The sequence below is a fragment of the Oncorhynchus mykiss genome, chromosome 32 (genome assembly GCF_013265735.2).
Source record: "Oncorhynchus mykiss isolate Arlee chromosome 32, USDA_OmykA_1.1, whole genome shotgun sequence".
Classification (NCBI taxonomy): domain Eukaryota; kingdom Metazoa; phylum Chordata; class Actinopteri; order Salmoniformes; family Salmonidae; genus Oncorhynchus; species Oncorhynchus mykiss.
The window spans coordinates 31,827,914-31,855,899 of NC_050572.1; the positions used below are offsets into that span (position 1 = coordinate 31,827,914).

Below are 27,986 nucleotides of genomic sequence, written 5' to 3' on the forward strand. Positions count from 1 at the left end.
AATTGAATTAGTGGAACTGAATCAAAAATGTGGTTTCCATATCTTTGATGTGTTTGATACTGTTCCATTCCAATCCAGCCATTACAATGAGCACATCCTCCTATAGCTCCCCCTACCAGCCTCCACTGCCACATACATACAATTAGTTAACGCAAATATGAGCACATCCTCCTATAGCTCCTCCCACCAGACTCCACTGCCACGGACATATGCAAATTAACGCAGTGAGTGCACAAGACAAATATAAAATCTTCCTGATACGCAGAGAGAAGTCACACAACTCAGTTTGGAAGATTCCAAAGACTCGTGATTTTATTCTAGGTTGAGTCTTGGAGAAAGTTGTGACATAGCAAGTTGATATTCCAATGTTATTTATTTCCAACATTGGTTATTCTGAGCTTTTCTTTTCAAATCACACAATGTAAAGTAGAGACCATAAACCATCATTTGGGTTTATGTATGTATGACTTTGGTACTGAACAGATAGGACCAATGACGCATCAAACGTTGGTTTCATGCCAAGGGATGTGTGTTCGCTCAGATTCTCTGCCCATTGATGTGATAACGCTGGCGTCAACAGTTCTTTTAAATATTTTGAGGCGGATCCGTCAGCTGGAGGAAGGCATTTCTTTCGGAATTTGCGCAGCATTAGAATGAGATTCGAGCTGGGGAGCTAGAGTCGTTCCAAATGGAATTACAAATCAAATGGATTGATTGAGACCCTAAAATCGACATTGTTTGTCAAGAAGGTAAGTTTGTTTTAATGTATTTAATCAATTTACTTACCCAACGTTAGTGTTTCAACAACTAATATTTGTTGCTCCAGCTGGTCTGTTTAGCAAGGAATGTTTTCTCTTCCTGGGCGACGCAGTAACGTTAGCGAGCAAATCAGTCAGAGAAGCAAGCCTTTATTTGCTCTTTGAGTTTAGCAATATGAATGGATTTGTCTCTTTTTAAAAAAAAATTTTTTTACGACTGGAGGTTGAAGCCAGTGATTTTGAAGAATCTAGCCTACTATTTATAGCATTCAGGATATTTTAAGTGGTAGCTAGTTAGCAGAAGTGTTGGGCTATGGGGGCGGCTAGCCTGGTTCTCTCACGCAGCTAGCTAACGTTAGTGCCAAAAAAAACGGATAATGTGAGATATTGTTGAACTGGCCTTCTGTGAACATTAGCCGAACAATGTACGTACGACGGAGACGGGGCATTGAATACAGATAGTCATGCTCAGGTGTGCATTGGGCAGTGACGTGGATTTTGATTGTTTGATAGGTAACGTTAGCTACTTAGCTGCTGTGACTAATGCCGATGGCGTTGTGGCACGCCTTGATAGCTAGTAAACCAGATTCTTGCCTAAGTTAAATCTCCATAGTAAGTATATTATAGTTGATTGGTTTCGCCTATTCCTCTCTGGCTATAGCCAACAACTGACTTTAAAGCGTAACCAGTTAGCTATCGTCTATGTACTTTAAACATTTAAAAAATATATATAATGCCGGTTTAGGAGTCTAACATGACGGATGGTTACCTTAGTGCACTGTTTTGAACTGCACGTGCCTCTTGACACTTTGCCCAGGACGAGACGTCACACGGCTGTCCATCATTAACGCTCGAGAATTGACCCCTCTATGAGTTTCATGGAGATGTCATCATTCCTCCTAGTTAGGTAAATTGATTATTTGCCTGGTCATTTGTAACTGAAGAATATAGAATAATGCACTTTGTTCCCTTGGTCATGTCCAAGCAAACTGATTCACTTTCAGGTGGTTTATCTTACAGTGCACCAAGCATTTGCAATACAAACCAACGGAGCGTGCCCCATTTGACTGGAGCGCTGGGCGAGATTTCCAAAGCCTGGAGCGACTCCGATTTCGTTCCAGTAGCGCTCACTTCAGGGCATGCCCGGGTAGCATGCATTTGTAGTCTGCATGTATACTGCTATAGTCCCTTGCTTATTAAGCTACTCGTCATGGAGTTCACTAAATATTTTCATAAAGAAACTGATGAAACACACAGGTCCAAAATCAAGGTGACTTACAAAGATAAGGACCAAGATGGAGAGCAGTGATGTAGTGTCCACAACGAAACAATCATTGTGGGATCAGAAAATGCACATATCCCGAAAGCATGATGGTGTACTTGCTACTTGCACATGCTAAAATAAATAAAGTTAAGTTTACTTCATTTTTGTTATTATCTATACATTTATTTTGGCCCAATAGCCATGGCATATTCTCACTTTCTGTTTTGATTAGGTTATTTTGCCTAAACAAAACGTGTATGTATAGCTCTCTCTCTTTCTCTGCTCACCTGGCAAGAATGTGGACAGGATATTCTCCGCTGCTGGCACCATCGCATGAGCCTGGCCTAACTTGTGTTTCAAAATAATTAATGCAACGACACTGTAGACAGCCTAATAAGGCATTCTTCATTTAATTTGTATTTAATTCGAAGTCACAGCATATATGTAAATTTTATAGACTAATAAGGATTTAATACAACTAAATGGCCCTACCAGCCCAGTATCGCACTCGCAAATGCTTCACAATGTATTTCTTTGTAGGCTATAGCCTTGAAGAAAATAGCCTAAATAATCATTCATTTTTCGTTCCTTCTTAGGCTTCCTGTCTCCTAACCAATTTAGTGTTTATATGCTTTTTAATACATGTAGCCTATTTGAAATGACTGCTTCTTACATTCACCCTTTCATATTTATTAAACTAATTTTCATTCAAATCATATAGTTTGGTTTCATTATTTCAAAACCAAATGGTATGTCCAGGTAGTCACACAACTAGATGGGTGTTGGTTAAATTGTGATTTCTTTTTTTTTTAATGAATGGCAGTTATTTTTAATGGCAGTTATTTTTTTCTCCATTTGCTCTAGGAACGTTTTTTTTTAGCGGAGTGGTGGAACGCTGGAGCGGTGTGTAAGTACTGCTCCATGAGCGATGAACGTGATTTCCGACCACTCAACTCACTTACTCTGATACCAACCCATGTCCCCTAAAAGAAACACCAAAATGGTGTATAAATCAGGATTGTGTTTTATCCAGACAAGATAGACCAAGTTCACTGCAAACATTACTTGTATTAGCTGGTGACAATGTGACATTTAGTTCAGGCATTGTATACCTACCTACCTGCCCATCTGTGTTCAATCGAACACTGAATTTCAAGAGCACAAGTTTCAATGTCACATGCACAAGTAGTGAAATACCGTTTTTGTAAACTCTAAACCGAACAATGCAGTGATCAATAACAATGTAATAGAACAAAAACACAAGAGAAATACAAAAAAGGACAGTTAGTATCAGGAAGTGCTGTCTACCGGCATATGGACATGGAAGAGTAATTTAAAAGAATAAGCCAGCCAGTTCTCTTCCTGTTTGGTTGCTCGCTTCTATTGAATAAAATCTTACTAGGCTAGACCTATATGGACAAGCTGCCTACTGGAGATGTATGTTGGATGGTTTTTGTTGATTTATTGATGACACAACCACACATTCCCACTCTAAAATGTAATATCATTCAGTTTATTCAATGTAGGTCTTCTAATAGCCAGGGGATTTTCTTGGTGAAGTCCTAATGTGTGAGAGATCATGATTTGAACCGGTGCCAGATTACTCACTCCCCTGCTATAGCAGAGGAACTTTACCATCTGTGCTGTGATGGAAAGACCGAAGTAACTGATCCTCCTGGTCACGGTTTCGGAGCGTAAGCGAGACCCCAATCAGGGTTTTCTGCGGCCAGTGTGCCGCTACCTCATTAAATAATAAACAGGGACATGAGAGATGTAGGGCTTTGTGCGCTTGATATAACTGCCCTTCCTGTTATTGACTGTCCAGTGTCCACACTATATACAGTGCCTTGCGAAAGTATTCGGCCCCCTTGAACTTTGCGACCTTTTGCCACATTTCAGGCTTCAAACATAAAGATATAAAACTGTATTTTTTTGTGAAGAATCAACAAGTGGGACACAATCATGAAGTGGAACGACATTTATTGGATATTTCAAACTTTTTTAACAAATCAAAAACTGAATTGGGCGTGCAAAATTAGAGAGACTGAAATGTTTTCCCATTCCTCCTTGCAAAACAGCTCGAGCTCAGTGAGGTTGGCTGGAGAGCATTTGTGAACAGCAGTTTTCAGTTCTTTCCACAGATTCTCGATTGGATTCAGGTCTGGACTTTGACTTGGCCATTCTAACACCTGGATATGTTTATTTTTGAACCATTCCATTGTAGATTTTGCTTTATGTTTTGGATCATTGTCTTGTTGGAAGACCAATCTCCGTCCCAGTCTCAGGTCTTTTGCAGACTCCATCAGGTTTTCTTCCAGAATGGTCCTGTATTTGGCTCCATCCATCTTCCCATAAATTTAACCATCTTCCCTGTCCCTGCTGAAGAAAAGCAGGCCCAAACCATGATGCTGCCACCACCATGTTTGACAGTGGGGATGGTGTGTTCAGGGTGATGAGATGTGTTGCTTTTAGGCCAAATATAACGTTTTGCATTGTTGCCAAAAAGTTCAATTTTGGTTTCATCTGACCAGAGCACATTCTTCCACATGTTTGGTGTGTCTCCCAGGTGGCTTGTGGCAAACTTTAAACAACACTTTTTATGGATATCTTTAAGAAATGGCTTTCTTCTTGCCACTCTTCCATAAAGGCCAGATTTGTGCAATATACGACTGATTGTTGTCCTATGGACAGAGTCTCCCACCTCAGCTGTAGATCTCTGCAGTTCATCCAGAGTGATCATGGGCCTCTTGGCTGCATCTCTGATCAGTCTTCTCCTTGTATGAGCTGAAAGTTTAGAGGGACGGCCAGGTCTTGGTAGATTTGCAGTGGTCTGATACTCCTTCCATTTCAATATTATCGCTTGCACAGTGCTCCTTGGGATGTTTAAAGCTTGGGAAATCTTTTTGTACCCAAATCCGGCTTTAAACTTCTTCACAACAGTATCTCGGACCTGCCTGGTGTGTTCATTGTTCTTCATGATGCTCTCTGCGCTTTTAACGGACCTCTGAGACTATCACAGTGCAGGTGCATTTATACAGAGACTTGATTACACACAGGTGGATTGTATTTATCATCATTAGTCATTTAGGTCAACATTGGATCATTCAGAGATCCTCACTGAACTTCTGGAGAGAGTTTGCTGCACTGAAAGTAAAGGGGCTGAATAATTTTGCACGCCCAATTTTTCAGTTTTTGATTTGTTAAAGTTTGAAATATCCAATAAATGTCGTTCCACTTCATGATTGTGTCCCACTTGTTGTTGATTCTTCACAAAAAAAATACAGTTTTATATCTTTATGTTTTGAAGCCTGAAATGTGGCAAAAGGTCGCAAAGTTCAAGGGGGCCGAGTACTTTCGCAAGGCACTGTACATGAAAACAAATTAAAGATAGTAAATACAGGCTGAAATTCTATTTCTCCTACATTTGAGTAATTTAGTAGATCCTCTTATCCATAGCAACTTACTAAGTAGTGTGTGCATACGTTTTCATACGGGTCCCCCACGGGAATCGAACCCACGATCCCGACATTGCAAGCACCATGCTCTACCATCTGAGCTACACAGGACCACCTGTCACACTCATTTTCACCTTCTCTAAATGCCGTAATTTGTGGCAGTGAAAATGCTCTATACATACAAGCTTTTGTATGTTACGGGGTCAGTGGAATGGTCGTTTTCCAACAAGGTTTTACATGCTGTTTAAGGGGTGATGTACACTGGCTGAAGACAGAATTTCAACTGTAGATTCCCGATAACTGAGGGTTGGCATTCAGGAGGGAAGGACAGCAGATGGGCTCCTCCTGCTACATCGCTGGTTGGTCAGTCCAACTAGGTCAGATGTTTTTTGTGTTTGGAGTGAGATTGGTAACAGTGAGCACCCTGCATTTCACTCCAGCCTTTACCACCCATCCACAATAAAAGCCATTCAGGCTGGCACACTGACTATTTGTGCATAACACATTAAGGGGCTACATTACATAGACTTGAAGGCCAAGTTGTCTACTGCCATGGTTTGGCCTACATTTACCTGCAAATATCTCCAGCCCAGTTGGCAGTTGTAATACTTTCCTTAAATGAGAAACAGAGGTGCCAGCATGAGTCCTCATAATTATCAAGTGCAAATCTGCCTCAAACCTTTGGTCTGGTAAATAACTTTCTCACTGCCTCTGACATGCTCACACCCACACTTGTTGACGCTCTCTTCTTGTTGGAGGCTCTCTTGCCTGTACTGTATTTGACTTGCTCTGTGGCACAGCAGACCAATTTCCTGCAGAGTGCAGCAGCTGTGTGGAGGAAGAAAGGAGGCAGACGCCCACTCTTACATCCTCCAAACCCCACATCTGGAAGCCATCGTCCCATACACTGCCTGGAGGAGCCGACACGGGCTCCATTATTTCATAATGTTTGTTTAATCATGACCGTTTCGCATCTGTGCTGTATTATACAGTTGGCCGAGTGTGCAACCATTACAACCACAGAGCCTCGCATGGCCTTCACTTGTCGAAGTGCACTTTTTAAAATATATATTTTTTTAATTGCTTTAAATATTTACTACCAGAAATTCCGCATAAAGAATTTCTGATGGTGTCAACTGGCACATCACTCATGAAATCGGAACATCAAGCACATCCCACAAGAATGAGTCGTGTCCTAGGTTACAGCTTGTAAAGTCGGTTAAACATTTATCTGAATAACTATTAGGCAGGTCTATCCATATCTCTGAGCAATACTTTTTTTTTTAAAGAGCTTTCTGTGCTGTAGTAACATTTGTGGGAATGTCATTGGAGGTCAATGTGTAATCTTATCAGTACCAAATCAGAGCTTTGGGCACGTGTCACTGTTAATTGATACTCTAGGCCTATAGGCATGGGAAAGTCAATCTCCATTGTGTGCTAATCTCAGATCTGCTTCTAAAACAACATTGGCTGGCTGAATTAATTAGGCTTGGCCTAGCTTATACCTTTTGACTCTAAAGCTGTAGTAATAAGAACAGGCTTAGGCTAATAGCACAATGTGTTCTTGGGACCTGAAATAAGTGTCAGAATATTGTATTGTGGTCTGTGCTTAACATGTAGGCTAAGTGTTAAAATGCAAACATTGAGAGGGAAGTAGATTACTTGTGTTCTTTCAAAGTTGAAGCTGGAATGGCAATGTGTTTGCCACAAACTGTTCAGCTTAGCTGTGGCGTATCAATGCCCTCTGATTCTCTGAAACTGCAGGGACGGACGGGACCTTTGGACAGACATCGCTGGAGAGAACAACCTCTACACAACATTGTGTGTGTGTGGACACCCCTTCAAATGAGTAGATTTGGCTATTTCATCCACACCCGTTGCTGTGTACTCAACGTAAACAATTGAGTACACAGCCATGCAATCTCCCTAGACAAACATTTGCAATAGAATGGCCTTATTGAAGAGCTCAGTGACATTCAACGTGGCACTGTCATAGGATGCCACCTTTCCAACAAAAGGTTTGTCAAATTTCTGCCCTGCTAGAGCTGCCCCAGTCAACTGTAAGTGCTGTTATTGTGACATGGAAACGTCTAGGAGAAACAACGGCTCAGCCGCAAAGTGGTAGGCCACATAAGCTCACGGAACGGGACCACTGAGTGCTGAAGTGCGTAGTGCATAACAATTTATCTGTCCTCAGTTGCAACACTCACTATCGAGTTTCAAACGGCCTCTGGAAGCAACGTCAGCACAAGAACTACTCGGCTGGAGCTTCATGAAATGGGTTTCCATGGCCGAGCAGGCACACACAAGCCTAAAATCAGCCTATACAATGCCAAGCGTGGTGTAAAGCTCACTGCCATTGGACTCTGGAGCAGTGTCAACGTGTTCTCTGAAGTGATGAATTACACGTCACCATCTGGCAGTTCGACGGACTAATCTGGGTTTGGCGGATGCTTTGAGAATGCTACCTCCCCAACTGCATAGTGCCAACTGTAAACTTTGGTGGAGGAGGAATAATGGTCTGGGTATGTTTTTCATGATTTGGGTTAGGCCCCTTAGTTCCAGTGAAGGGAAATCTTAACGCTACAGCATACAATGACATTCTAGTCAATTCTGTACTTCCAACTTTGTGGCAACAGTTTGGGGAAGGTCCTTTCTTGTTTCAGCATAACAATGCCCCTGTATACAAAGGGAGGTCCATACAATGCTCCTGTGGCTGAATGCTGCGGGGACTTGCTTCCAATGTTCCAACATGTAGTGGAAAGTTTTCCCAGAAGAGTGGAAGCTGTAATGGCAGCAAATGGGGATGACGTGGAAGCCATAGGTCCACTTTCAGTCGGTTATAAGTGTCAAACTTTGAAGGTACAGATAAAATAAGGGATTTATCGTCTTTTTCACTGTTATTGGTCAGACCTGTGGTATAAATAGGTGACATTTGCACACAGTTTCCAGCCCTGTACCTGACTGCATGCTGAAACTTGTTGAATGACACGCATGCGGGTGATTCTCATTAAACCAGTTTTAACAATGGCAGTAGCAAATTCCGTTAGAATACCATTATGTATTTGCAACAAACCACTGTAATTCTGAAGACTGATGCCTAGTTTATGGCACAGGGTCTTATTTTGAATACATTTGACATTTTTGCCAGAATTGAGTACATTTCACCCCAAATTCTCATTATAGAAATCTATCCATCCAAAAAGGCCTGGTTTTAGCCTCCATCGTTTAGCCCCCCCTTGAATTCCTATTAAATACTACATGATAGTATTTTAAGGCAAAACCCTAGCTTTAGCAGAGATTTTATGAAAAGTGCCCATCTCCCTGTTTGCTGAAAATGACCAGCATTTTGTTCTCCTGACATTTCTATTTATGAATGATGGACACACAATGGATGTGAAATCTTGAGCTTACTTTCCCAGACATTTTGACTGGAAATGCTGTCATGGACACTGTCACATAAGTACCATCCTCTCCCCTTGAATCTGCCTGGTTGCGTAATGCTCTAACCCTTTCCGTTCCCCCGGGAATTGGAAAGGGCCTCAAGCACATCTGTGAGGCTTTTGATTCATTGGCTCAGACCCATTCTGGGAAACCTTGGCCGTGCAGCTGTGTAGAGTGCTGTTTGTCATGGATTTGGACTTGGTTATAGCATGAGTGTGATCACAGATGTCTGGAAGACTCTGACCTTGTGACCCAGTAGATCTTATGCTGATTGGAACTGCATGCTTTGTGAATTGATTTTGGTAAATGTACTGAACTAGATTGTATCAACAATGAACAAAAATATAAATGCAACAATTTCAATGATTTTACTGAGTTACAAATGCATTCATTAGGCCCTGATCTATGGATGTCACATGACTGGGAATACAGATATGCATCTGTTGGTCACAGATACAGTGGGGCAAAAAAGTATTTAGTCAGCCACCAATTGTGCAAGTTCTCCCACTTACAAAGATGAGTGTTCTGTAATTTTCATCATAGGTACACTTCAACTATGACAGACAATTAGAAGAAAAAAAATCCAGAAAATCACATTGTAGGATTTTTTATGAATTTATTTGCAAATTACAGTGGAAAATTAGTATTTGGTCACCTACAAACAAGCAAGAATATAGGCTCTCACAGACCTGTAACTTCCTCCACTCGTTACCTGTATTAATGGCACCTGTTTGAACTTGTTATCAGTATAAAAGACACCTGTCCACAACCTCAAACAGTCACACTCCAAACTCCACTATGGCCAAGACCAAAGAGCTGTCAAAGGACACCAGAAACAAAATTGTAGACCTGCACCAGGCTGGGAAGACTGAATCTGCAATAGGTAAGCAGCTTGGTTTGAAGAAATAAACTGTGGGAGCAATTATTAGGAAATGGAAGACATACAAGACCACTGATAATCTCCCTCGATCTGGGGCTCCACGCAAGATCTCACCCGTGGGGTCAAAATGATCACAAGAACGGTGAGCAAAAATCCCAGAACCACACGGGGGAACCTAGTGAATGACCTGCAGAGAGCTGGGACCAAAGTAACAAAGCCTACCATCAGTAACACACTATGCCACCAGGGACTCAAATCCTGCAGTGCCAGACGTGTCCCCCTGCTTAAGCCAGTACATGTCCAGGCCTGTCTGAAGTTTGCCAGAGAGTATTTGGATGATCCAGAAGAAGATTGGGAGAATCTCATATGGTCAGATGAAACCAAAATAGAACTTTTTGGTAAAAACTCAACTCGTCGTGTTTGGAGGATAAAGAATGCGGAGTTGCATCCAAAGAACACCATACCTACTGTGAAGCATGGGGGTGGAAACATCATGCTTTGGGGCTGTTTTTCTGCAAAGGGATCAGGATGACTGATCCGTGTAAAGGAAAGAATGGATGGGGCCATGTATCATGAGATTTTGAGTGAACCTCCTTCCATCAGCAAGGGCATTGAAGATGAAACGTGGCTGGGTCTTTCAGCATGACAATGATCCCAAACACACCGCCCGTGCAACGAAAGAGTGGCTTCGTAAGAAGCATTTCAAGGTCCTGGAGTGGCCTAGCCAGTCTCCAGATCTCAACCCCATAGAAAATCTTTGGAGGGAGTTGAAAGTCCGTGTTGCCCAGCAACAGCCCCAAAACATCACTGCTCTAGAGAAGATCTGCATGGAGGAATGGGCCAAAATACCAGCAACAGTGTGTGAAAACCTTGTGAAGACTTACAGAAAACATTTGACCTCTGTCATTGCCAACAAAGGGTATATAACAAAGTATTGAGAAACTTTTGTTATTGACCAAATACTTATTTTCCACCATAATTTGCAAAATAAATATATTGAAAATCCTTTTTCTGATGCTGATTTTTTTTTTTTTTTTTTTCCTTCTCATTTTGTCTGTCATAGTTGAAGTGTACCTGTGATGAAAATTACAGGCCTCATCTTTTTAAGTGGGAGAACTTGCACATTTGGTGGCTGACTAAATACTTTTTTGCCCCACTGTACCTTAAAAGGTAGGGGAGTGGATCAGAACCAGTCAGTGCTTTGTATGCCCACCATTTGCCTCATGCGGCGCAACATCTCATTCGCATAGTTGATCAGGGTTTTGATTGTAGCTTGTGGAGTGTTGTCCCACTTCTCAATGGCTGTCTAAAGTTGCTGGATATTGGCGGGAAGTGGAACACTGTTGTACACGTCGATCCAGAGCATCCAAAACATGCTCAATGGGTGACATGTCTGAGTATTTAGGCCATGGAAGAACTGGGACATTTTCAGGACATTTTCAGCTTCCAGGAATTGTGTACTGATCCTTGCAACATGGTGCATTGCGTTATCATGCTGAAACATGAGTTGATGGCGGCGGATGAATGGCACGACAATGGGCCTCAGGATCTTAAAATGCAGTTGTGTTCGTGTAACTGATGTGAAATGGCTAGCTAGTTAGCGGTGGTGCGCGCTAATAGCGTTTCAATCGGGTGACGTCACTCGCTCTGAGACCTGAAGTAGTTGTTCCCCTTGCTCTGCAAGGGCTGTGGCTTTTGTGGAGCGATGGGTAATGATGCTTCGTGGGTGTCAGTTGTTGACGTGTGCAGAGGGTCCCTGGTTTGGGGACATGCCAGTGGCTGTTGAAGGGGAGCGTTTGCCCACTGAAGTCGGTTATGATGACAAACTGCAGTCAGGTCAAGATCCTGGTGAGGAGGACAAGTATGCAGATGAGTTTCCCTGATATGGTTTCTGACAGTTGGTTCAGGAATTATTTGGTTGTGCAAACCCACGGGTTCATCACCTGTCTGGGTGGTTGGTCTCAGGCAATCCCGCAGGTGTAGAAGCCGGATGTGGAGGCCCCGGGCTGGCGTGGTTACATGTGGTCTGCGGTTGTGAGGCCGGTTGGACATACTGCCAAATTCTCAAACTTTTGGAGGCGGCTTAAGGTAGAGAAAGGAACATTAAATTATCTGGCATGCTGGTGGCATGCTGACTGCCGGAATATCCAATTGCATGCTCCCTCAACTTGAGACATCTGTGGTGTTGTGTGACAAAATTGCTAAAATATTTGGTGGCCTATTTATTGTCCCCAGTAAAAGGTGACCCTGTGTAATAATTGTGCTGTTAATCAGCTTCTTGATATGCCACGCCTGTTAGGTGGCTGGATTACCTTGGCATAGGAGAAATGCTCACTAACAGAAATGTGAGAAATAAGCTTTTGTGCGTATTGAACATTTCTGGGATCTTTTGTTTCAGCTCGTGATACAAGGGACCAACACTTTACATGTTGCATTTAAAAATATATTTTTGTTCAGTATACTTGGTCATGGAGAAAGGCACCCATCTTATATTCCAGATAATGAACATTTTTCAAATGGTGAAAAACTGACTCGTTCAGTAAAATTATAAAATGTATGTATGACTTCAAGAGCAAGCCCAAAGCATAACTTAACAAATCTATGTGATGTCATTTTTTCCCCCCTGTTTGTACACTGGTCTCTTGGTTCACTGACTCATCTCTCCTTCTTCCAGATTTGACTGCCGCCATGGCTGACATGGAAGTGTCTCTCTCCCCTGCCCAGATCGAGGCACTTTACCTCAGCCCCTCGCTGTCCTCCACCTCCACATTTTCCTGCCCTTCCTCACCTGGATCCTCTTCTTCCTCGTTCTCCTGCTCAGACTGCTCCTCGGACTGCCCCAACCAGCACCAGTCGTCTTCCAGTCCCAGAAGCTCCAGCCCCAGTGGCTGCAGCAGCAGCGACAGCGATGGCATGCGGGGCTGCAGCCCTCCTCTGGACATCATATCTGAGGACGCTGTGGTGCTGGACCTGGTCATCAATCCCGAAGTGGCCTTGAAGGCTTGCCAGGAGGTCCTGCAGAAGGTTAAACTCCTGAAGGTTGAGGAAGAACCGGAGTTGTTGCAAAAGTGCATCCCACAATGGCGGCTGCCCAAAGAGACCGTATACATGGAGCCTTGCAACACGGGTTCCACTAAAGAGGAAGAACAATGTTATTCTCCTCAACAAATAACGCAGAAATGCCCTCCGTCACAACAGCCTTGTGACACAGGTTCAATTAAAGAGGAGGAGGAGGAGGAAGAAGAAAAGCGTGACCCTCCCCGACAAATTACGCAGACATGCCCTCAGTCGCAACAACAGAATGGCGACCAGTCCTCTGCGGCGGCCAAGCAGTCCTTGCTTTTGCGGCTCTTTGAATCTAAGCTCTTCGACGTCTCCATGGCCATGTCCTACCTGTACAAGTCCAAAGAGCCCGGTGTCCAGGCCTACATTGGCAACCGCCTCTTTAGCTTCTCGGACGAAGACGTGGACTTCCACCTGCCCCAGCTGCTCAACATGTACGTCCACATGGACGAGGATATGGGCGACGCCATCCGACCCTATGTGGTGCATCGCTGCCGCCAGAGCATTGCCTTCTCCCTGCAGACGGCATGGCTGCTCGGCGCCTACTCCTCCGACATGCACATCTCTACCCAGCGCCACTCTCGCGGCACCAAGCTGCGCAAGCTAATCCTCTCAGATGAACTAAAGCCCCATGCAGCTTCTAAAGGTGTGGGTGCTGCGGATGCCAGGCCTGGCCTGCGGGTCGGTGCCCGCATTCACCACCACCAGCGGCACACCATGAAGCCGTCCCTGGCCCCCGACAGCCAAATCAACCCCACCGATGCCTACCTCTCGCCTTCCAAGCGGACACACCAGCGGTCCAAGTCAGACGCCACGCATTGCACGAGCCTGGGGACTAGCCTCAAGAGAACAGCCAGCAACCCCAAGGTGGAAAGCGGCTACGATGAGGTGAGTGGCTTAACATATTTTGCCATGCTAAGAGGGACGGGAGAGTGGTGTCAGTTGTTGAGTATAGAATGTCTTTATGTTTTGTTTTTAATCATGTCTTTTAATAGTAGGCCTGTTGCATACATGTTCTCACTTTTTATAGTCCCTATGTATGATAAAGCACAGTAAACCCTGTGTGGATTTTAGTTGAGGAATCTGAACCCCTACCCTGAATCCCAAGTTTTTCTCAATCTGTGTCAGTAGTAAGTAGTTGTCCTACATAACACTGGGAAACTTGGTTCAACCGTTCTGGATTGTGCTGTGCCAGCAATACTTTTATTATTCGCAGGTGAGGCCTCTTCCATATGGAAACACTTCTGTCAAAATTTAACATTCTCTGGGAGCCCGGGATTACACGTGTTGGACCTTGAGGAGCTCTATTCCAGCTCTTTCTTATGGTCTAGCCAGACTACCCTCAGCCTAACTAATAAAGGGGTTGGGGTTAGGTAGCATCTGTCCCACATCTCCAGAGTTCCCTCCCTATTGTTTTGGGCGTGCAGTCTCCTCCCTCTCCATTTTGGCTGGACTTCTCAGCCAGATTGCTCTGCAGCTGGTGTCAGAGGTCAGAGTGAGGTTGAGGGTGGGTCCCTCTCGACTGGAGAGATGGTGAAAAAATGGGTCACTTTCTATCATTGCAGACAATGGATTGTTTTAGCAGATGCTTTTGTGAGCATGTTTGTGTGTTGGCAGGATTTGTCAGTGTTGACGAGTGATATAGTCCTTGTGGTAAATCGTATGAAAGCCATGCCTCTTGGTTGGAAGAGATACTTTCAGACTAGTTTCCCTATGATTGCTTTGAGTGCACAGGGAAAGAATGATGGAGAGTTTGTGTGCTTCCCCTTGTCTGGCCTTTCTCTCAGTCTCACTGTTTCTCTGGCTTGCAGCCTTCTGCCAGTCCTCTCTCTCATCAGGGATCAGTTATTTTATGAGAAATAAAATGGGGTAGTTTTTAGATGGGACAATGTCCTGAACCAGAGCAGAGAGATGGTCCTTCTCCCCTCCTTGATATATTTTACTGTCCTCACAGTTACATGCCTTAAAAAAATAAAATACTTTCTGGGCAAGTGGCCTCCAAGACATCTTGCTGCGTTATGCATTATCTCGCTACTACCAATGTTTTCCCTCCCACCTCTTCTGTTTTTGTGCCTGTTTTTGTCATCCTTTTTAATATCCTCTACCAATCCCTCTCTCAGCTAATATCCTCTCACTCTCCCTCTCTCTTTTCCTCCCCTCCCTTCCCCACTTCTGCCTGCATCAAACCTCCCTGCTGACGTTGTGGCCAGTGATCCCTGTTTAATCTGTGTCGGTGCTGTGAAGAATCGTGTAGGGCACAATAACAATCCACAGCCCAAAGGAGTTCAAGGGCGCTTCATTTAATTGACTTTGCTCTTTAGGATTTGTTAGCAAAGATGGGTAGAAACTGCTTCTCCAATAGAAATACCCGATCACCCTAGTAGGTGATGTCATGGTAATGTTAGCTAGCGAAGACCCAATGTGTTTCTGCACAGGACCTAACGGTCGTGCAAGCTGTCAAATCAAAGGCACTCCTTTTGATATAAAGTTGGTTTTGTTGGAAATAAAAACGTGTCACTTTCGAGGTTATAGTAATTACAGTTTCTGCTACTTAAGCTCGGCTCGAATCTATGTTTTTGGGATTTAAAAAAAATTTAACAACGAAGTTTAGATTTGTCACTTCTCCCATTGACTTGCCAAACTCCGGTCTGGTCTGCAGAGTCTGCTTCGCAAGCGTTACGGGAAGTCTCGCTGTTTGCGCCTCTGTTTAGAAACTAGTGATCACTAGTTGGATGGCAAGCAGTCCATTTAGCTTTGTAATAATAAATACTGTACTGATAGTCCTTATTGCTAAATCTTCACTCGCCATCTTGTTAGTCCTGGTTATTTGCCTAAGAACTGACTCATTTTGTTTTGATCTTTTTACTTGGCCTCTGGCTGGATTGCAATAGTGAGGAAAAACCAAGAGGCACCAATCACAGTGAAGAGGAAGAGGAATGCTGTGAAATATGTCCACCATTTTGAGCCGAACTGTAATGTGAGTGGGACCGCCCCCACAGTGCAGGTTGGGTTGTGTGTTGCATAACGGCCCTTTTGTTTACAGTCTGGGCTCAGCTGTCAGTGCCCAGCATGCCTTCTCTGCCTCACTACTTCCCTCTTCCTGCCCCCTCGTGTTGTCTTGGCAACAGCTACTGGGCTGGGGCACTGGTGGATTCAGATGGCTCCCTTTTTCCCCAGAGTGGGTTTCAATGTAAACATACACTACCGGTCAAAAGTTTTAGAACACCTACTCATTCAAGGGTTTTCTTTATTTTTACTATTTTCTATATTGTAGAAATAATAGTGAAGACATCAACTATGAAATAACACATATGGAATCATGTAGTAACCAAAAAAGTGTTAAGATACATTTTGATTTGTTTATATTTGAAATTCTTCAAATAGCCCCCCTTTGCCTTGATGGCAACTTTGCACACTTGGCATTCTCTCAACCAGCTTCACCTGAAATGCTTTTCCAACAGTCTTGAAGGAGTTCCCACATGCTGAGCCCTTGTTGGCTGCTTTTCTTTCACTCTACGGTCTGACTCATCCCAAACCATCTCAATTTGGTTGGGGGATTGTGGAGGACAGATCATCTGATGCAGCACTCCATCACTCTCCTTCTTGGTCAAATAGCCCTTACACTGCCTGGAGGTGTGTTGGGTCATTGTCCTGTACAAAAACAAATGATAGTCCCACTAAGACCAAACTAGATGGGATGGTGTATCGCTGCAGAATGCTATGGTAGACATTCTGGTTAAGTGTGCCTTGAATTCTAAATAAATCAGTGTCACCAGCAAAGCACCATCACACCACCACCTCCATGCTTCACTGTGGAAATACACATGCGGAGATCATCCGTTCACCCACACCGCGTCTCACAAGACACAGCGTTTGGAACCAAAAATAAAAAACATTTGGTTTCTTGGCCCAAGCAAGTTTCTTTTCCTTCTTGCTGTCCTTTTAGTAGTGGTTTCTTTGCAGCAATTTGACCATGAAGGCCTGCTTCACGCAGTCTCCTCTGAATTCTTGATGTGTCTGTTACTTGAACTCTGTGAAGCATTTATTTGGGCTGCAATTTCTTAGGCTGGTAAATCTAATGAACTTATCCTCTGCAGCAGAGGTAACTCTGGGTCTTCCTTTCCTGTGGTGGCCCTCATGAGAGCCAGTTTCATCATAGAGCTTGATGGTTTTTGTGACTGCACTTTAAGAAACTTTCAAAGTTCTTGATCTTCATTGACTGACCTTCATTTCTTACAGTAATGATGGACTCGTTTCTCTTTGCTTATTTGAGCGGTTCTTGCCATAATATGAACTTGGTATTTTACAAAATAGGGCTATCTTCTGTGTAATTAACTTTTAGGGCTATCTTCCACAAATTAACTTTTAACGAGGCACACCTGTTAATTGAAATGCATTCCAGGTGACATCCTCATGAAGCTGGTTGAGAGAATGGCAAGAGTGTGCAAAGCCGCCATCAGTGCAAGGGTGGCTATATGAAGAATCTCATATAAAATATATTTTAATTGGTTTAACACTTTTTTTTTTTTTTAGTTACTACATGATTCCATGTGTTAATTCCTAGTTTTGTCTTCGCTATTATTCTACAATGTAGAAAATAGTACAAATAAAAACCCTTGAATGAGTAGGTGTTCTAAAACTTTTGACTGGTTTTGTATGTGTTTATATAAATGTTTTACTTATCCGTTCGGAACAAGTGTTAATGTCGAGCCCTGCGTTGTTGACTTGGACATCAAGACATTTGGTGGAAGGCAAATGCCTCAACATTGATTTGACTGCTGTGAAATCAGTTGTAAGTCTTTAGACTGACTTCCTTATCAGACAGCTCCTCTGTACTAGCCTATCTGTTGTCACCAGATTAGCTCCACCCTCAGAATACCGTGTTAAGCACTGCGCAACGTGTTACAAAAATCACCTGGACTGCAGGTGCAAAGGACATGTGCTCTACTGCTGACGTATATGCACAGACCATGTATTTCTGCCACACCTTGTTGCGTTCTGCAGGTAACCCAAGCCTCGGGCTCTTGTCTCCCTGTCGACTCTATCCCCAATGTAGTTGTCATCAGCAACGTGTACTTTGGTTACATGTCTATTGGGGGCGCATCTAATTGCTCATTTTGGCTAGACTCCTGAAATGCATCACAAGAGGGCGACACGAGTAGCTCAACCTATTTTTGTGACCATTACGCACCAAAAGTATAATCGGGCACACAGCCATGCAATCTCCATAGAGAAACATTGGCATTAGAATGGCCTTACTGAGCTCAGCGACTTTCAACATGGCACCGTCATAGGAGGCCACCTTTCCAACAAGTCAGTTGGTCAAATTTCTGCCTTGCTCTGCTCTGCTCCTGCCCTGCTCCTGGTCAATTGTAAGCGCTGTTATTGTGAAGTAGAGATATCTAGGAGCAACAACGGGTGTGCCGCGAAGTGGTAGGCGCTACAAGCTCACAGAACAGAAGTGGCAGGTGCTGAAGTGCGTCGAAAATTGTATGTCCTCTCTTGCAGCACTCGCTACCGAGTTCCAAACTGTATCTGGAAGCAACGTCAGCACAATAACTTTGTCGGGCGCTTCATAAAATGGGTTTCCATGGCAGAGCAGCCGCAAACAAGCCTAAGATCGTGATGCCAAGTGTCGGCTGGAGTGGTGTAAAGCTCATCGCCACTGGAAACGCGTTCACCTTTTTTTATTTAACTAGGCAAGTCAGTTAAGAACAAATTTGTATTTACAATGACGGCCTACCGTCAGCGGGTTAACTGCCTTGTTCAGGGGCAACACAACAGATTTGTACCCTGTCAGCTCTGGGATTTGATCCAGCAACCTTTCGTTTACTGGCCCAACGCTCTAACCACTAGGCTAACCACCATCTGGCAGTCGGACAGACGAATCTGGGTTTGGCGGATGCCAGGTGAACACTACCTGCCCAAATGCATAGTGCCGACTAAAGTTTGGTGGAGGTGGAATAATGGTCTGGGGCTGTTTTTCATGATTCAGGCTAGGCCCCTTAGTTCTGGTGAAGGGAAATATTAACGCTACAGGATACAATGACATTCTAGACAATTATGTGCTTCCAACTTTGTGGCAACAGTTTGGGGAAGGCTCTTTTCCTGTTTCATCATGTCAATGCTCCCATGCACAAAGCGAGGTTCATACAAAATTGTCAATCGGTGTGGAAGAACTTGACTGGCCTGCACAGAGCCCTGACCTCAACCACATCGAACACCTTTGGGATGAATTAGAACGCTGACTGCAAGCCAGGCCTAATCTCGACTCTATGATAGAGCAGGTATCCACTCAACCTTTTCAAATCTATGAATTTAATTTAGGGAAGTATTACCCAGCCACTTTATTTGTTTGGAAAACAAATTATTTTTGCCTCATTAAGCACTGGTCCAGAATCAGTTTAGTTATTTTTCTGTTTATAACAGTTGATTGGTTTGAATCGGGTCCCAGGAACACTCAGGGACCCTTCCTCAACAGGACGTCCTGTCCACTGGAAATAATGCTCAGGCAGTCTGCCGTTTGGTCATGATCCAGAAAAATACACATCTTCACAGGAAAGGCATTTTGACATTTGACTACAAAAGTAAAACACAAAGGAAGCTGCTTGGTTTGCCTGTCAACACAAAAAGACCAAGGAAATCCTATGAAATATGGGTTCCTCATTCTGGAAAATCTGTGCTTTTGAATATGCCCAACTAGGGCTGTGGCAGTCATGAAATTGTCAGGCGGTAATAGTCATGCAAATGACTGCCGTTCTCACATAAACATGTTTAGTGTGCCTTTTTGGGACATCTAGATTTTAGAAAGTCTAATACATTTTATATAGCCATCACAATAAAATCCATTATTTAGTTGTGATAGGCCTATAAACCTGGGAATGTCTTAAAATTCAAAATGGGCTGCATGATGCAGCTCTGTATCTTGATGATTTGTAAGACGGGGAGATCTAATCTATGGAATTAAAAGGGAAATGAGAGAAGGGTTACAACGACCAAAAGCCAACCGGTATGCTGCTATTTACGCTATAATCTGAGTGGAGTTATATGTAGGCTAACTGTAGGACGGTGAAAAGCGTGTTTAACTTTATGGCTAGCCTCAATTAGCCTAGTTAGCTTGCTTCTCTAGGTTTGAGCAGTCAAGACAGGTACTGTGTAATCAGATGGGAGGATGAATGACTAGCAAGAAGTTAAGGGGTTACGGTCTCTACCTCCTGTGCCTCCAAGCTCATAGTGCTCCGAGCCTCCCGTGTCTTACTCACATGTTCACACACACCGAACTTTCTCCACTCACTAACAGCCTACAGCTTCTGTCTCTATGGCTCTGGTTGAATAAAGTAGCAAAGCAATTGGATCTGCTGCTTCCCTCACTCTGCTCGAACCAGTTGTCTTTTCGGGAAGATGTTTTAAAAATATGCATATTGGGTCTGGTCCATTTCGGGAACTTTAACTCCAGTCACTATTTGTCCTCATTATTTAGATTATTGCAAATTCAATCATGTGTTTAGAGTGATTAGAGGGACAATAGAGTGCTGAGTTCCGGGCCATTAGCAAGTTTGGTAGGCAATCCATCAGTGCCATTAATTTGTGCAGTTTTGGATTGGGATTACCATTCCCAACGGTCATGGAATTTAACTGCGGTCAAGACCCGTGACTGCCGGTGTGGCGGTAATACAGCCCAAGGCCTAACCCATGTATGTCAACGCCACCTTTTTAAGGCTCTGTTTCAATGTCTACACCAACTAAAAAAATGTATGCATTGGGCATGATTTCTCTGTAGGATACTAATATGGACATTGGCATGTAGTTCAATGGTCTCTAACCCCTTGCATTTTCGCTCTGTAATCGGATAACTTGCGTCATGTTTTTAAAAAAAATACAGTAGATGGTATAGAATACAGTATATACATATGAGATGAGCAATGGTCGTAGGCAAGATGCAGTAGATGGTATAGAATACAGTATATACATATGAGATGAGTAATGGTCGTAGGCAAGATGCAGTAGATGGTATAGAATACAGTATATACACATGAGATGAGTAATGTAGGGTATGTAAACATTTATTGAAGTGGTGTTATTTAAAGTGACTAGTGATACCACTTTTTAAGATTACTTAATTTTAAAAAAAGGTAAGAGATTTGAGTCTGTATGTTGGCAGCAGCCACTCTGTTAGTGATGGCTGTTTTAACAGTCTGATGGCCTTGAGATAGAAGCTGTTTTTCAGTCTCTCGGTCCCAGCTTTGCTGCACCTGTACTGACCTCGCCTTCTGGTGGATAGCGGGGTGAACAGGCAGTGGCTCGTGTGGTTGTTGTCCTTGATCCTGTGTCACATGCAATGTTGACACACAATGTTTACACATTTTATATGGTAGTCCTAAGCCACAATCATGCCACTGGCAGTAGTTCATGTTGCAAAAATGGTCCTACCTGGTAGTAAAGGTAGACTCAGCGGTATGATGTAGATGCAGAAAGTAAACTGCATTGTGGGTGAATTTCCGCAGCAACGAGGAGTATTGAAGCGCGAGGCTCAACATCTTCGTTGTTTTGGTCACCTGGCTACCGTGCTGTAGCAGTGCGACTGTGTGAGCGCAAAGTTTTGTATCTCGCTCATCTCAATATCTGCAGTGCTGCTCGTGGCAACAAATTTCATTGAGTCTACCGTTTTTTTCTTAAGTATTTTAACAATGTTAACCGTCCCATATGTTAGCCTACTTGGAGCTTGTTTCATTGTTTCCATTAAAAAAAAACTACATTTAAGTACGTTTTTAAATGGTAACATCTCAATCATAAGGTTATCTAATTTCAAAGTAGCCAAAATGGTGGACTGTAGAATGAAATAACTTCCTCAGTGTCGTTTTACCTATTATAATGGTATTGAATATTGCTCATACTTTAGATATGACACCATAAGTTGACTAAACATCTCCAAGACCTAAGGTATCTGGGTGTCGCTCAACACTATCATTTTAACTATTGTGGTACTGCAATGGTTTGACAGAATTGATTTGCTTCCTTCTCCCTGTGCCCATGCATTCTTAGTCTTATACCTCCCTTGGTTCTCTTCTGATTCCGCTCCTAAAACATCCTCCATTCAATTCCCATCATACCCATCTTCCTCCCTCCTTTCTCAGCCTTTTAATTTTGTTTTTGTAGTCATTCAAGAAAGGACCTGAAAGTTGTGCCACTTGTTATTTGCTGTAACTCATTGTACATTTCTTCAGAACACAAAAAGACATCGGTCTTGATCGAGATTCTAACTCTCCTCCTTTACCTCTCCTCCTCTCTGTAGCCGCTGCGCCTGACGCCGCAGAGGGAGTTCATCAAGTCTCTTATAAGCATCGGAAAGCAGCTGGCCACACTGCCCACCAAGGAGCAGAAGACCTGGCAGCTCATCTCAGAGCTGTCACAGCTCAACCACAAGCTGCCCGCCCGCGTCTGGCTGCCCACTGCAGCCTTCGACCACCACGTGGTGCGCATGCCCCACACACAGGCCGTGGTGCTCAACTCCAAAGACAAGGTGAGGCGACTTGTTGTAATATATATGTATGAGGTAAACACATACTACAGGCTCCAAAAACAAGGTGACCAGAAAACCTAGTAGTTTGACACGTTAGTTTTTGTTATTATTAATTTCCTGAGGAGCCTTGAGTGTAAATGGAGTGGGCCCCAATGCTCTTTGTCAATGGAACTTCCTGCTTAAATGTGTCTTAGAAAAATAGGTCTAGAACTCCAGTCCCTAAGTATGCCTTCTGACCTCTTCTTTCTCCCCTTCCTCTCAGGCCCCATACATCATCTACGTGGAGGTGCTGGAGTGCGAGAGGTTTGAGACATCCGGCATTCCCCTGCGCATCCCAGAGACACGCATCCGCAGTGCCCGCTCTGCGGACAACCTCCTCCCGGAGTGCATTGGCATCACAGCCGAGCAGCGCGCCGTCAGCTTCTCCACTGTGCCCAACTACGACAACGACGACGAGGCCTGGTCCGTGGATGACATTGGCGAGCTGGAAGTGGAGGTACCGTGTGGCACAATGTGACTTCTTCAAGTAACATTTTGATGACTAGGCTGTAAGGGAAGGAGGGAGGGAATCAGATTTGAATGTACTTTAACCCTGGGGTCGTATGGTTCCAGCTCCCAGAAGGCCACACCAGTAGCAGTGACAACATTTCCCAGTTCTCTGTGGACAGCATCACCAGCACGGAGAGCAAGGAGCCTGTCTTCATGGCCGCCGGCGACATCAGGTATAGTGTCACTGTCAGACAGAATTTCTCTGCTAGCTTGTTTCTCTTTAAGACATTCTTGTTATAGTTTTACAACCACATGTTTCTTTTGTCTTAGGCGACGTCTGTCAGAGAACCTGGCCCACACCCCCACAACGTTCCGGAAAGATCCAGAGGACCCGTCCGCTGTGGCGCTCAAGGAGCCCTGGAAGGAGAAAGTCAGGTGGGTGATTGGTACATAGAAATGGAATTACTAGAAGATACAAAAAATTGGTGGGCATACACCATCTCCCACTGAGGATGCATGTCTATCCCACTTTTTTATTTAACCTTAATTTAACTAGGCAAGTCAGTTAAAACATTCTTATTTACAATGACGGCCTACCCTGGACGACACTGGGCCAATTGTGCACCTCCCTTAGTTCAGCGAAGAACAATGCATTGTCAAGTAATTTGCTGTGTCCTTACTATTTCCTTCCTCTCTCTCCATCCCTCAGGCGGATAAGGGAGGGCTCCCCTTACGGTCACTTGCCAAACTGGCGGCTGCTGTCAGTCATTGTGAAGTGTGGGGACGACCTGAGGCAAGAGCTACTGGCCTTCCAGGTGCTCAGCCAGCTACAGGTACTTGACTCTCCACAGTAGAGTCCCATTCCACAGAAAAGTCCTCTGTGGTAGTATTATTAGTGTTCACTCACTAATTCACTCCACTTCCCCTCTTTCCTCTCCAGTCCATCTGGGAGCAGGAGCGCGTCCCCCTGTGGATCAAGCCCTATAAGATCCTGGTGATGTCATCAGACAGCGGGATGATTGAGCCTGTGCTGAACGCTGTGTCTCTGCACCAGGTGAGCAGAGAAAATGAAATGGACCAAATTGGGCACTTGCTCTCATGACAAAGTTGCCTAACAATAACTTCAGGCCGAGTTGTTTAGCTTTGTAGTCCAGTTCCTCTTGGGATGACAGATTTTGGTAATATTAGTAATGGTTTGATCACACACTGGAATTTCGTGTCGGTTGCTAATGCTAATGGAATGCCGTGTCGGTAGCTTTTTCTAATGGACTACTGTGTCTGTTGCTATTTTATGCAAAATGCTATCTCTGTGCTCCAGGTGAGGAAGCAGAGCCAGCTGTCTCTGCTGGATTACTTCCTGCAGGAGCATGGCAGTTACACCAACGAGGCCTTCCTCACCGCCCGGCGCAACTTTGTGGAGAGCTGCGCCGGCTACAGTCTCATCTGCTACCTGCTGCAGGTTAAAGACAGGTGGGCAGCCCTCCCTTCTCACCCCTCTTCAGTTTCACTAGTTCTATTACTCATGTTCCATTTCCCCTCTTCCTTTGTCTTTGAGCCTGTTTGGCTGCGTTTACACAGGCTGCACAATTCTGATCTTTTTCCAATAATTAGGCAGAAGTGGGCTGCCTGTGTAAACTGTTTTTGTGGTCTGATCTCAACTACCACGTCCCACCCTCTCCTGTATTCCTAAACTGTTTATTCAGTCCCCCTATCCCTTATCTCCATTTTTCCAGACACAATGGAAACATCCTCCTAGACTCGGAGGGCCACATCATCCACATTGACTTTGGCTTCATCCTGTCCAGTTCTCCCAGGAACCTGGGCTTTGAGACCTCTGCTTTTAAGCTCACCAGTGAATTTGTGGATGTGAGTCAAATAAATCCTACTGCATGCAAAATTGCATTGTCATATAAAAGTGTAAACCGGAAAACACTGTGGAATTGATCATACAACTAGCTCCCTAACAATCTGCGTAAATACATTTGTCAGTGTTCGAAGACACTATTGGCGACAATGAGTTTGCTGGTTAGCTGCAGTAGCCTGCTGGTTTTGTATGTGTAAAGACTAACCTCTTGTCTGTGGTTCTCTCTCAGGTGATGGGAGGCCTGGATGGAGACATGTTCAACTACTACAAGGTGCTGATGCTCCAGGGTCTGATCGCTGCTCGCAAACACATGGAGAAGGTGGTCCAAATAGTGGAGATCATGCAGCAAGGTACTGTTAGCTAAAACCGTATATTAGCATGATCAGTGTGTTGTGTTGGTTTTCCATAAACATGATCTATCTTTCTCTGTGGTCTTGGTATTGCAACTCCTCTGACTCCCTCTCCCTGGGCCCCCCCCCCCCCCACCCCACCAGGCTCTCACCTGCCCTGCTTCCATGGCTCCAGCACCATCCGCCACCTGAAGGAGCGTTTCCACATGAGCCTGACGGAGGAGCAGCTACAGGTGCTGGTGGAGCAGATGGTGGATGGCTCCATGCGCTCCATCACCACCAAGCTTTACGACGGCTTCCAGTACTTCACCAACGGCATCATGTGAACAGTTCCCACCAAACTCTACCACATGGGACAACCACATGTGCGAGCAAGCGAACATGCATATAAAGATGGTGGTAACCTGTGCATATGGACTCACGCATGTGTGCTTGCCATAGCAGCACATTTAGGGAAATGGACTCTTGTATAGACAAGTGCAACAAGGTCCTGTTTGTGAACTATGTATGTTCTTTGTCTTAGACGGACCTCTGTTTTCCCCCTCCTTGTTTTGGCCTTGTGGAGGGGGGAGTCCGCACCTTCTCTCCCTCTTGTCCTCCTATCCATAGGACTTTTAGCGCATTGACTGTTCTAAAACGAGGCATAACGCACAGTTCAAATCACACACACGAAAAGGATTTATGTATCAATATCGGAGGAGGTACTTCATTTGAAAGGGGGAGGGGCAACACTGGAGAGGGTGTGGTCTATATTCAGAGGAGTCAAGAAGACTTATCAGAATGGATGAAAGACGAATAACTGTGGACCAATTGTGCAAGAGCGTCACAAAGCAGTGCATATTGAATATATTGACTTATTTTTGTTCTTAGACAGCATAATGGACTTTGAGAAGCCACTGTGTAACGACAAAGAAAGCACAAGACATATCATTTGCGGACGTTTTCTAATGGACATTCTCTTTGTTCTCTGAAAATTCCTATGGTTATCAAGAATGAGCCAGCCCGAAGAGAGGGGGGGAAAAAAGGACTATTAAAAACCATTGGTGTATGAGTGTTATCTGTCAGGGAAAACAACTCCTTAATCCAAGGTTTAATGCATTTTGAACAATGTTTAAACTGGAAAGTTATGAACTAGGACCAACTCCTCTCTTATTAGGGGTCCAAGCATATGCAGCAAAGCTGCTGGTTGTATGTGTTTTTGTTCCCATCCTTGATAACAGGTGCAGTTTCATTTCAATCTGGGTTTTGGACAACTGGGGCTCGTTCAGTAGAGCACATCTGTAACACATTTAGTGTTATAGATAGAAATACCATGAAATAGAAAGTTCTTTATCTCAGTTCTCCAGGGACTCTTGTCCTTACTGAATAAGCACCAAGCATCACAGACGATCAGGAAAGGGCAGAATGTTTTACCATTTAATATGCCGACTGTGTTATACCAACATGAATCATGTAGAACTTTGCTTTGCTTGTTTCACTCTTTAAACCACCATACTTGAAGGAACGCTAGCATAGTGATGAGCCTCATGCACTTGAGTTATGTTGAACCAAAATGGCTACCTGTGGTTAAATTTATGCAAACACTCAACATTGATGTTCCACTAATCTCTAACGAAATGTGATTATTAATGCATTATTATTGTATGTTTTGTTAACTTAGGTTGCATATTTAAAGAATGCTCAACACTTTCCTCTCTGGTTGGCTCAGATGTATTCCTGTGAATAACACGGGCCAATCTAGAGCGAGGGTTGTCCTTGAGCAGATTATGTAAATAATGGGAGTGATTTCTCATTCCTGTCCGTTTGTCTTGGTCTGTTTTATTTCTCCTTTGTTTTGAACAGTATGAGCTCACTATCACAAGTCTACTTCCTTTGTGACTTTTTTTTAATTATAAACTTTTTTTTTCTTTTTCTTGCGGTCTCAAACACACGTATTCAGTATTGAAGAGAGTGGTTTCAAGAGCTACATGCTTGGATAGCCTATAACTTATATTACCTGCTCATGTCTCATGTTTGAAAGCTGAGTCGTTGGTGGGGGGGCTTTTGTGTGTAGCAAAAGTGACAACTTTTCTCTCATGCAGTCATTCCTGTGAGAGAACCGATGCCTTGACGTACAAGAGGTACAACTTTTATCAATGCAACAGTTGGGACAAGGGCATGCAGGTCATGGACCCAGGAAGTGCTTTTATCAGAAGTTGAACACTCCTGCTTACTCTTCTCTAAACACTACTACTGCATTGCTTTTCCCTTCATTAATTCCAACCCTAACCTTATTCTATAAAGTGCATTTTATCTTTGCTGGAGCGGGTGCTGTCCGTCAAACCTTTGTGTTGATTTTGATGTCTCCCCATTGAGAAGCAGAATTTTGTCCTTGTCCAGTGTCACACCAGATACATGCTTGTCCGTTCAGATGACACTGAGGCCAAGGGCTAAATTCAGACTGCTCCAGATAGAAATGTATTGTATAGATCACTTGTTTTCAAATAGAAAGTGATGTCTGCTCTATATGAATGTTTTTTTTGCCTTCTAAGTTCTGAACATTGTGCCCTCCTGAAAGAGACATGGGTTTTATACAGAATTGGTCCACACAAAGCAAAGCATTTTTTTCCAGTAATTAACTGTGGTTGATATGGAGTGCCTTTGTCCTTGATACTAAAGACATTTAGAATGTACAGGGGAAGCAATTGTCTACTTTGCATTGTATCAAAACACTAACACTTAAGCTGTCTGATTGTTTAACTTTTCATTTGTGGTTGAGACTAAATGCATGACTCGTTCAATAAATCAAATAGTTTTTTAACGTGTGATAATTTACATATTCAGACTAGTCATTTGTGTTGCAGTAGGTTTCTAGTTTCCCAATTAAATGACATTCCACTCTGCACATTTATCCAAAATT

General features: G+C 43.7%; 1 protein-coding gene across 1 annotated transcript; it reads left to right on the forward strand.

Moving 5' to 3' along the window:
* The first annotated feature begins 274 nt into the window (after window positions 1–274).
* Window positions 275–27,971, forward strand: LOC110488297 (phosphatidylinositol 4-kinase beta). Its single transcript, XM_021560472.2, has 12 exons — window positions 275–749; window positions 12,476–13,752; window positions 22,157–22,384; window positions 22,647–22,880; window positions 22,997–23,106; window positions 23,204–23,308; window positions 23,583–23,706; window positions 23,814–23,927; window positions 24,192–24,343; window positions 24,607–24,739; window positions 24,967–25,087; window positions 25,232–27,971. Exons 2-12 carry the CDS (start codon window positions 12,490–12,492, stop codon window positions 25,411–25,413), a joined length of 2,766 nt encoding a protein of 921 aa, XP_021416147.2. The 5' UTR covers window positions 275–749; window positions 12,476–12,489; the 3' UTR covers window positions 25,414–27,971.
* Window positions 27,972–27,986: the final 15 nt, after the last annotated feature.